The sequence below is a fragment of the Colletes gigas genome, unplaced genomic scaffold, assembly GCF_013123115.1.
Source record: "Colletes gigas isolate AHSC1104 unplaced genomic scaffold, ASM1312311v1 Colletes_gigas_Sc00001, whole genome shotgun sequence".
NCBI lineage: Eukaryota > Metazoa > Arthropoda > Insecta > Hymenoptera > Colletidae > Colletes > Colletes gigas.
Genome location: NW_025106630.1, coordinates 5518287 through 5529545, shown reverse-complemented (window position 1 = coordinate 5529545; position 11259 = coordinate 5518287). Strand labels below are relative to the sequence as shown.

At 43.0% G+C, this 11259-nt stretch overlaps 1 protein-coding gene across 2 annotated transcripts; it reads left to right on the top strand.

The window, feature by feature from the left end:
* Positions 1–518: 518 nt before the first annotated feature.
* On the top strand, positions 519–5264 carry LOC122395000 (putative GPI-anchored protein pfl2). 2 transcript variants are annotated; one of them, XM_043392262.1, is made up of 4 exons: positions 519–597; positions 2105–2399; positions 3144–3929; positions 4616–5264. In XM_043392262.1, the coding sequence occupies exons 1-4, from the start codon at positions 586–588 to the stop codon at positions 4870–4872; spliced, it is 1350 nt and encodes a 449-aa protein (XP_043248197.1). In that variant the 5' UTR covers positions 519–585; the 3' UTR covers positions 4873–5264. The 2 variants fall into 2 exon arrangements, with proteins under 2 accessions (XP_043248197.1, XP_043248207.1); XM_043392272.1 differs by having other exon boundaries at positions 2105–2414; positions 3147–3929.
* The last annotated feature ends 5995 nt before the right edge of the window (positions 5265–11259 follow it).

The following is an 11259-nucleotide window of genomic DNA, read 5'->3' as shown; positions in this document are numbered from 1 at the left end:
TTGAACGAAAGCAATCAGGCCCGTAGGCATTACACGTTTCTGAAATTGCCCTAAATTGCCACTGCTATTTTTCTACCCCTAGCTGCAGATGTAGTTACACGTGGAAGGATCGAGGAACACATATACAGAAGATAATCAGTTTTAATAGGTATAAAATATCATGTTTGCAATCAAGAAATACTTTATAATCGGCTTTTGGAAACTCCCGGGAGCAACGCTTATCCTATTTAAGATTTTCTTCGATTATCCGGACGAAGGACAATCTAGATGGTATGTCGTTCATCGATTTCTCGGACTAAACTATCCCCCGTCCAATCCGTATAATCGTCCCGCTGCGCCGTTTCCCGAGTGCTCAGTCTTTGTTCTGTTTTCCATCGCGTGGAATTCCTGGGAGACCGTGTCCTGATCGAGGAAACGGGGCGCGGTGACCTTTTTTCCTTACTCATCACGGGAGGCTACGCGTAATGGAGTATATAACGGTTCAATCCGGTTCGAAATGGATCAGTAACAGACGCGAATGCACGACCGGGCGTAGAAGAACGCCGAGGGAAATATAATAGGAGAGGACGACGCAGACAAGGAGCCATGAAGCTGCTGGTAAGCGGAAAAACTTTATCGCGGCTCATCGGGCGGGCCGAAGGGGAGATTGTTACGAAAAGAGAATCCGCGCACCCGTTCCTGATGAGAAAACTTTAATCTGTTGGCTCGTAATGCACTTTCGTGTCCCCCGTGAAATATGAGCGGCTCGCTATCTCTGACCAATGTCCCCTGATATATAGATCGCCACGGTGTTCCTAGGCAGTCGAATAATTGAAACGTATGGCCGCGTTCTGTAACTTTGATTAAGACGAGTGGCGCATCGATTTCACTCAAGGCGTATAACTACCCCAACCCTTTAAAAAATCTTATTTTCTTTCAATGCCCGTCCATTATCGAGTTCCAAGAGTGATTCAATGTTATTACTTTCAGTTTTTGCAAAACCATGTTTCGAAATACGCGGGAAAAAGAAGCAAAGTTTCGGTATTTGCTCAACTCTGATTCTTTTGACCTGTGAACCGAAAACGGTCGAACCCAAGGCTTGCAATTTTATTTTTGGATGATTCCAATCGTGCCTTCGAAGTGGTTCGTTTTCTTCGTTTTCTCCAGAATTTGTCGATCCCAAGACCACCGTGTCCCGTCGAATCGAGAATCAAACGGTTCAGCGATTCCGATTTCTCGATCAGACAGGATCGTCGGTGGTCGATCCAAGGAGCTTCCTCCTTTGAAGAAGCACGAGCGCTGGTCACAAAATGTTTGACCGAATGCTGTCCACGTGCTGGCACGTAACCGCGATGGTGATGACGTGTTCATGCACGGCACGTCTGCAGGGAATCGAGTTATGTAAATTCATGGTGCGTGCGACTCTATCCGCGACCGTAGGATGAGACGGATGCGTGCCGGATATTGTTCTGGAATCACCTGAAACGTTGTCGCAACTCGTAACGATAAATTGCGTCGGTTAGACTCCAACTGGCCAAGTTACTCTCGATACAGTTGACGTAACTTAATCGTCAGCGCGTATTAATTGCCGCCGCTTGTCCAAATTAAGCATTTAGTCGCGCGGTCGAAGAACTAACAAAACTCATTACCGCAAATAACTTTCCCGACTCTGAAACGTCGGTATTTGACGTGCTCTCAACCATTTAATAATTGAATTTCCATTATCGCAACATTCGCTATTCACAGAAGATAACTTGACGCTTGACGTTAGTTTGAATAATGGAAGTTCGCTAAATCGAGCACCGACGAAAATATTCGCTCGAATAAATGGAGTCCTATCGTATCGCCAAAACCGCTATAGAACCTCATCCAGGCTGTACGAACGCGGCTCAAGTTGGAATATATCGCCCACAGGCGACAAGCGATAAAGAACAACAATGTTCGATTAGAGCAGTAGTCGCAGTAAACATCGGTTAATAGGAGATATTTATGGTCGTGATTGCGAGAAAACATTCCAACAATTGTGTCGCTGGTCCCAGGGACACCGTCCCACGTTTACCTGCGCAGATAACGCGTCGCGGCTCGTGACGCTCGTCTTAATAAATCACACCTTATCCGTTTTCAGCTACAGTTAGCGGCATCGATTCTCCTGACATCCGTTTGCGCCAGCGGCTGGCCTTATCGTGAAATAGTGGGCGTCGGGCAATCGGCAGCGCCTCTGTTCCTAGCACCAGTTTATGGACTGGCACCTGCAACGAGCCTACTGCCGCCGGAAATAGAAAAAGATTGCCCGACCATCGTCGCTGGCCCCGTGACTGGAACCACCATCGTCGAAGGATCGTCCAGCGGACCCGTGACCACCATTCTGTCGCCCGGAAACCCGCTCGACGCGATCGAGAACACCCTACCGCCAACAGGAAGTGAGCAATCTCGGCGTATCGTAGTTTGATAACTCCGAAATTTGAAGGTTCCAACGCGAACGAAATAAACGATCGAGCGTCTAAGAACGCTTCGAACCCAACTCGAAACTTTATGACTCCATTCACGGGTCCATTTTCGGTTGCGTAACCGAAGGTAGCACAGTATATAGAAATCTATTGCCTCATATACATTTTACGAGACGCGTAAACCGAGGAATTTATCGCGTTTCCTCGATGAACTATGGATTTAGTTCATTCAAAAATTTATGCAGACTACGTAACGTGCTCTATAATTTACCAGTGAATCAGGGACATATATAGCGATAAAAAATATTTGTACAAACATGTATCGGCGTTCGATCTTCTTCCCGAGTTTTAACCATGTACGAGTAATGCACAGTTATCTTCGTGGAAAACGAAAGTAACTGGAAACATGGCTATAACTTGAGAACAGGATGGAATATTGGATTTTCATTATTTCCGGTTAGTTCTGGTTTGAATTTAACGCTAGATTTACGAACCTTAATGGCACATATTTTTATCGAAACTCGTTGCTTCGACGGTTACACTGAAATGCAGTTTTCCTTTTAATTAGGGTACATGTTCGTATCGTTACAGCCATAAAATTCAATGCAAATTGCTAGCGAATAACGTTCACGAGTTTTGGAACTTCGAGTATGGAATTTGAAACCCGTAAAATTAACATTATCAAACTGGGAAAGGAAGTTCCGATTTTCTTTTCAGGAGGCAACGATGCACCAGGTGCATCCGAAGATTCGGTGCTCATTAAGGGAGCCTCTGCGGGTCCGGTAACGCTCGTCGCTCCTTCCGACAATTCCGTTGCCAGCGTTGATAATGCAGCGTCAGCCCGAGCGGAAATAAAGAACGAGGCTGTTGCATCGTCAGCATCGGCGGTCGCAATCGAAAATACAGAAGAATCATCGGTCGCGGGAGCGTCGGCGAACGCGACGGCAATCAGCGAAACAATAGGAGTAGCATCAGCGAAGGCTGTAATAGGTCCCTCCACTGGGCCCATAATCATCGTTGGCCCAACTGCTCCACCGGTGCCAACGATCAGCGTTCCAACAGTTGCGCCATTGGCGATCGCAGATTCGACTGCCAACAGCATTGTCAGTGTAGCTTCGTCCGCTAACAGTTCTGTCAGCGTAACTTCCACTACCAACAATTCTGCTGGCACGTCTTCGACCGTCAGCAATTCTGCCGCGACAACTTCGAGTGTTAGCAATTCTGCTACAACTTCGAGTATCAGCAGTTCCGCGGATACAGCTTCGACTGTTACCAACTCTGCTGCAACAGCTTCTAGCACTAGCAGTTCTGCTGCAACAGCTTCGAGTATCAACAGTTCCGCGGACACGGCTTCAACTGTTAGCAACTCTGCAGCAACTGCTTCGAGTGCTAGTTCCGCCAGCGTAGCTTCGACTGCAAGCAGTTCTGTCAGCTTAACTGCATCTGCAGCTTCCAACATCCTAACCGTGGAAGAATTGATCAAAGGACGTGTTCTCGCAACAGGTAAATCGCTTCACCTGTTACTAATCGCCTCATAGGGGGAAAGAATTTTTGTTATATTTTTGCTTCGACAATATGAGATTTCGCGAAAAGACGTGACCATGCACGAATCAAGATCACAGGAGAAACAGACGATGCACAATTTCCGAATAAATGGTACGGACGTAGTGGACCAACGTAATGGCCGGTAAGTTCACCAGATTTAGCGCCGTTAGACTACTTTTTGCGGGGATCCATAAAAAGCATCGTTTATCAAACTGCACCCACGACTCCAGAACCACGAGGAGGCGAATTTCCGTTGCATGTGCAAGCGAAAGAAAAGAAACGATTGCCCGCGCGATCAATCATACGTTTCGCAGTAGATTACAGTATTTACGAGCCGAGCGAATTTCGAGGGTATCGTGTAAATACGATACGGAGTAACAAAAATATGATTTTGAATCGTGCTGATGTTTCATACTGTCGGAAGAAAAATATAAAAACTTATTATATCGAATCAGATTCGGAGGAACGTCCGAAGAAGGCCACAGAAGATGGTTCAAATGTATATCGTTTCAACGAAACACATCGTGGCTGTAGAGTTGTAAAATTACGAGAAACAAACGACCACCTTAATTGAAAAGCGGAAATTTTCTGTAATTGCAAACAATTACCCTGCGCGTCTGGCATTTACCCGGCTCTGTTTCCAGATGCAACAGAATCAACGGGGGCAGAGGTTTCATCGTCCAGCTCGGTCCTGACGACGGGGAATCCTGGGAATTCCGCAGTTACCGCCTCTGCTAAGGTTAATTTGACTACGACTGGTGCTGCAATCGCAGTCGGCGAGGCACCCTTAAGTAACGTTGTCGTATCAGCGCCAGCGGTTCCCCCGACGGTCGTTTCCGGGCCCTCGGGTACCATTTCCGCCGCCGCCGCCAGTGCGTTGTTCTACCAGGCGCCGTTCTAACCGTTCTGAAAGCTCGGACGGCTGTTTGTTCGTTCGGTGTTCTCGCGAGGTGAAAAACCGTTTCGTCGCGGGACTGGGCTGATTTACGAAGCTGCTGGGGCTAGCCAGCCGTCCTTTCGAAAGAGAGTTTCAGTTGGTCGAACGTTGATCTTGGCTACCGTGGCGAGAAAAAGACCGCGTTCGTTGACATTGCGTTGGCGATCACACCGATACGAAACAAGGAAGGGAAATGTTGTGCAAGGACGACCAGAACACGCCTCCGTATAGTCGTTGGCATTGATGGCAGCTCGTTGCTTTCGTGCAAATGACTGTTCGACACAATGGCGGACATTTTTACATCGCGAGACATCGAACACCTTTGTCGCGCTGATTGTTTTCAATAAACGGTGAGAGCAGAGAATGCCTCGGAGCTTTTGTGTTTTCCTTCCCCTTCGTTGTTTTGAATTTCGTATTTTCCATGGCTACGTGTTCTCAAAATACTCGTTGCACGGGTGGCTTGTTAAAAGATAACGAGATGTGTCAACAAAGTAACGAAGGTAAACTTTTACCTCGGAAACTGAAAACAATGCAGAAACGAAACTAAGCGGAGAATTATTAATTGGACCCTTTTCAATCGTACTCTTTTGTACGAGATTTATATAAAGTAGCTAATGATTGTTAAGCTGCAAATGACCCTCGACATTAAGTAAATAACGGAAAAAAGGAAAGCGTTCGAGCGGTTCCCCTTCTTTTCCTCTCTTTGGCGCAACGATCGCGCCATCTATCCGTGATCTACCAAGTACGGGGATCTCTCGATCAGTTTGAGATCACTTGTTGAACCGAGAAGAGTTAAAGGAGTAGACAGCAAGAAATAAATAGAAAGAACGGAAGGAGAGACAGAGTTGCATTATTCGATTACACAAGGTATTCATTCACCACTCACAGTTAACCCAATGAGGATCAAGTAGCGACATAATGAAATCATTTATTTTTCACAAAATTCTCTTTACTATTCCATCGAAAGAAACCGAGAATAAAAATCTGTTACGATTATTAATCGATTAATTTTGCTAAACGAATAATCGCGAGAATGGTTGGTGTTTCGAAGGTGATTAATAGTAAAAAGGGGAGGGCAAGGGAAATTTCGATGACCGCGGAGGGTAGCGCGTTATCCATGGCACACGACGAATTCTGGTATTGTTGCGAACGGTAACGGGGCACTCTAATTAAGTTATATTTATCCCCGTTAATCTAGTTAGCTCGCGATCGGAGTGATCTAGCGGCTGGCGCAACCTCCACTTTGGGTTAAATCATAGCAAACAAGCCGAACCTAAACCATGGCGATTAAGCTTGAAACTCAATTATTACCGTCCCGCTTTCACTAGGCAAATGGACTGTGTCGAGTTGGCTCGCTGCGGACTTTTGCTACGAACGGGCTAGCAAAATGTTTGCCCGTTCCACGTTTGAACCTCTTCCAACCATTATAGTCGGAAATACATTCCGCGACGGTGAACCCTTCTGGTGAACTTTATACTGTCACCTCTAACTGTAATCCTTCGAAACGCTTTTGTGCTAGCGTCGGTCTCTGCGCGACTTTTGGCCGAAAACAAGATTTACTTTCGTTAGACGGGACACGAAAAGTGGAATCGAATTGTTTTAATCAAACGATCGAATCGTGTTTCAATTTCTTTTATATTTAAATTATAACTTCACAATAATGACGTATTATAATTATTAAACCCCTTTGTTATGGATACGAGGTAAAAAATACAGGAATATAATATAAAAATAAAGGTACAATTAAAAATGGTATTATAGACCCTAATTCCGTATAACCTATTTTATTTATACATAGAGCCGATAAAAGTACTTCGTAACAATTGAGAGACTCCAAAACTGAAGGCTCTTGTTCGCTCAGGTGTTACAATTTCCCTAAACAAACAGTAAAGAATTGTAAGTAACGATGAGAATTCTACAACTGATTAAAAACAACTCGTCGAATTGTAGGCAGCGAAAATATTAATTTGTGTTTGGAAATTCGGGAATACATATGCCTTACCGAATGCAGCTTTGATCGAAGGGAATATGTTTCCTAGATCCTCGCCTTTTTGGGTATTCGACGAGATGTTTTCGTTTGCTGTATCACTATTTCCTAGATTTATAAACGAAGGCACGTTGTCGCTAGAACTACAACCTTGTTTCATAGAATTTCCCATTTTGCCTAATTCCTTCATAAAATCAGTCGGTGCAGGTGGTTGGGGTAGAAATGCGGAACTTAGGCTACGTTCGAAATTCGGTAAGCCGATTGCACCTACGAGACGGTCCAAAGGAATAGTCGCGGAAACATGTTTGGTAGTCTAGAAGACAAAATAAAGTATAATATTTAATAGGTATAAAAATTATTTAAAACGAAAATAAGCAACTCGATTGGAAAGAAATTGATACACAATACCTTATACTCGTTTATCATAAATGAAACGATTAATGCAACATATTATATATATATATATATCAACCTCTTACCAGCCGAGAAATACTTTCATAAATACAAAATTCATGGTGAAAACATAAATAAACGTGTGTGGAAATTTATCGATCGAATAAAATAAAAAACTGTTCAATTAGTTCGTTCGAGAAGCAACAATTAATTTCAATTTAACGTTTGCGTACGATCGAGTGAGACAGTGATTGCGAAATATAATAACGAGCTAGTGCAGATTTTATCGTGAGAACGGAAATACGTGAGATTGAATTTAATTTTCATTCGTGAATAATCAATAATAGTTGCCAGTGAATAGACGTTAAGAAATGCTGTAGAATAAATTTTCTCGTTTGCTATTGCGTTTAAAGATCCATTCTCTCTCTGCGCAGAAGAGCAACAATGACGATCGAGATAGGATTGTTCCTGCATTCGGAACACAGCGCGTTTCATGCGTTGGGGAAGCGTGAACTAAAAACGTTTCGTTTGAATCGCGCGATTCTTTTGCCGGAACCCGTATTAAATATTTCTCGCTTAATGCGAATAAATGAATCCTTCCGACTGGATACGCGAGAACGTTATGCTTCGTTCGTTTCAATTTAATGCGTCATTACTGTATTCCCGTTTGTCAAAGTCACGCCCGTCCACTTTGTCGCACAGTCCAAGTAACGTGTTTAGAAATCTTGTCGCGTGTTTCGAATGAAATTTCTGTTAGAAGCTCGACATTTTAAATAAACATCAAACGCGCCGAGAAAACTGACGACTGAAAATTGAAATTGAGAAACGTTTCTACAACAATCTCTCTGACTTTTATTTATAAATTTTAAAGAGAAAGTCTTAAACGAGTAATTTATTAATGTTTCCACTCATGTATTTCGAGTTATACTTAAAATGAGCAAAATATTATACAATCTACGTAAACCAAAGAATTAAGAAAAGTGATTTTAATATTATTACAATAAAATGTTTAATACACATACTTGAAGGGAAACGAGGAGCAACAAAGTAATGGCGATGAGTTTCCTTCCGTCCATAGCAAACACTGTGAAGAGATTTCGTAAATTACCTGAGATGACTCAACGACGTTGTGTGGCATACAGAATTTTTACCTACTTTATATACCATATTAATTCCCAACAATTTCCAATAATATCTCCGTTACGTGAATCCGATAACCGAAATTTAACATGCTTCGTTATTGTTACGATTTTGATTGACGTATTGAAACGCTACGGAACGTCGTAATCACGTGGCCACGTGCCCGATAGCCGTGTTTCGTAATAACAGCAACCGTTGGAGTCTTCCGTGATTATGGCGACGTCGATAAAAAAAAAATGCTCGTTTGCAGATTTTCAAGTAAATTTAATTTTTAGTGTTTCAAATTTCCTTAACATTTTATCGTTCCTGTTGAAACGATTCCCAGCCATATCTATCTTCGTTTAGGAAAATAAAAACATTGCAATGATGATAAATGCGAACTACAAAGGATACTACCATTGTTCGCGTTGAAATTTACACAATAGCGTAGCAACTACAAAACGTGGAAAAGTGCCTTCGTAGAAGACCATCTTCATTCTGTAGAAGGAGAAATGACAGGGATTGGATTGGGATTCGAACCAGGATTTTCCGCTTGTCGAGCGACTTCTCTATCAATTGAACTGTCCAACTCCGACAATTCTCTCTACCCATAATCCTTACAACGTACAAATAACTGTCACATATAATATGGCTGCCTCTCTATGACCATAATCCAACAATTCTCAGTATTCTCTATTTCTTTGTACCGATGGATAAACACTATGTGCTATTTTTACAATATACGAAATCTAATTCTCTATGAATTGCATACCAAGAATAATACTGTAACGCGTTCGTAAACAAACAAATATTTCAAACGTTATAAAATTATTCAAGCGTCCCGTGATCGCTGGCAATGCATTAGTTACGTTCATATTTATTATCGACCATCGCGAACGGCGATAAATAATAATTTTCGCGAAACGTGTTGTTATTGGGTCGGTTACGCCTCTCATTGTAAGTTACAACACAATACGTCAGCGCAAAATGGAGCGGGCGAGGGTTGAAATCGAGGTGCGGTGGTGCAGTCACGGCAGAGCGCGGTCATTAACTTCGATTTGTTCGGTTTGCAACGTCCCGATTCATTCTGTTCTTTTTTTTTAATAGCCCGATGGTTATTATTTCGTGCTCGATAGTTCGCGCCGCGACCACGCGCGATCGTTGCGTCCCATTAAACGTACTCTTGTCCGTCCAATTCGTGTTTCGTCGTCGGTGAAATATAAATGATTCTTTAATGAATACCGTGAAAGCGTTTCCGGCGGGAATCCGATTACCAGGCCACATGGACATGTTTCTGTAAGTGCCGATGATAATGTTATCCGTAGCAGTTTTACCACCACTGGCTAAATAAATATGATCCAATCGGTTGAACAAATGGTACCCGGTTCTATTATATGTATGAAAAGCGCCAACGTCATTTTCTGGAAATAATGAAGTAGGAAGTTTTGGAACTAGACCGTCTCAAAATTGAATCTTTTCAGAGTTTCGATCAGTATATAAAACGAGAGTTTGAATAACAAATAACTTAAAGACGGTGACAATATATTCTGAGTTTAAAAGACAAGATTTAGCAATAGGCTGTTTATCTACTCTTATACTGCTTGTCTTTATCCTAAGGAGAATCTGTGTCGCGCAGTAAATATAGATAGTAAACAAAATTGTTCCATTACTGGCTAGACGTAGTCGAGTAAAGAATAGAATTCCTTGAAACCTCGACAGCCAATAGAGTCACGTGTATTTGCCAGTCAGAAGGGATAATTAAATTCGCTGGATGTAAATGCTGATCAAGGAGCAGTTTACAAATACGAATAATCAAGGAACGATATAAGAGACTCGACGTCGTGAAAGGCGTCGGTCGGAGGAGGAGGAAAGAATAAAAAGGGGAGGTGTCTAGCCCGTAGACTGCTAAAGATCTCATCAGTCTGGCTGGCTATTGGACCTTTGCTCAAAGACAGTCGATCTCGAAGCAATCGATTTATTCCTAGAGATCGATGTTAGATATTGTAGACGATTTCCAATTGAAATATTACGTTTGGGAAGCGAGAATTTATTGACAACCTTGATAGTTCAATCGATTCCAGTTTCAATCGTATGCCGATAGACCCGTCGAACGACTTTCTCGTTTTCTTTCCCATCGATTCTTTTCGCGGAGAATTTTCTCCCGAGCTTTCGGGGTTCATTTTTGTTATTTGTTTCTTCGAACGACTGTAGGCAATAACCAGTTAGGTATATCAGACTTAAAGAAACAGTACCTACTCGTCGTCGATTACTAGGCAAATACTTGTATCGCGAGCACTTTCGTTTTACTTGGTCAATTAAAAATTTGCATATTTATTTCGCGCGTTAAATCCATGTTATAATCTACCTCATTCACAGTTTGCGATTGTCTGTAAAAAAGTGTCCAGCTATTTATGCGAAAAAACCGTCAGTTTAATAGTTATTAACGAATGTCCGCTCTATGCACACGCCCCGCCGTGCGGGGGCGGTAACGACGCGACGGGGAATTAATTCGACACTGACAGCCGACACGTTTTCCATCCCCTTCTTTCGCCCGGCCTCCACGGCACGTGGAAATGCAGACGCGCGGACGAGGCAACAATGAATCCCAATAAACGAGGCAATTTTACGGCAACACAGAGAAAAACAAGAGGCTCCGTTGGCCACTGGTAATTCTCGTAATGGTGTAACGCGTTCCGGTGCTCGATGCACTTTGCTCCAATGCACTCGGTCTGCGACCGCCGAACAATGGGCGACCGGGAGCCCTCGAAAATAATACGGGCACCGGTAGCAATTTTAACGCGAGCTCAACCACCGACCAATTAATACGCGCTTTTAACGTTCCGACTCTTCGG

Coding starts and splice junctions, on each gene's coding strand:
- LOC122395000 (XM_043392272.1), top strand. Junction 2,415..3,146: donor AGGAAGTGAGCAATCTCGGC/GTATCGTAGTTT, acceptor TCTTTTCAGGAG/GCAACGATGCACCAGGTGCA. Junction 3,930..4,615: donor AGGACGTGTTCTCGCAACAG/GTAAATCGCTTC, acceptor CTCTGTTTCCAG/ATGCAACAGAATCAACGGGG.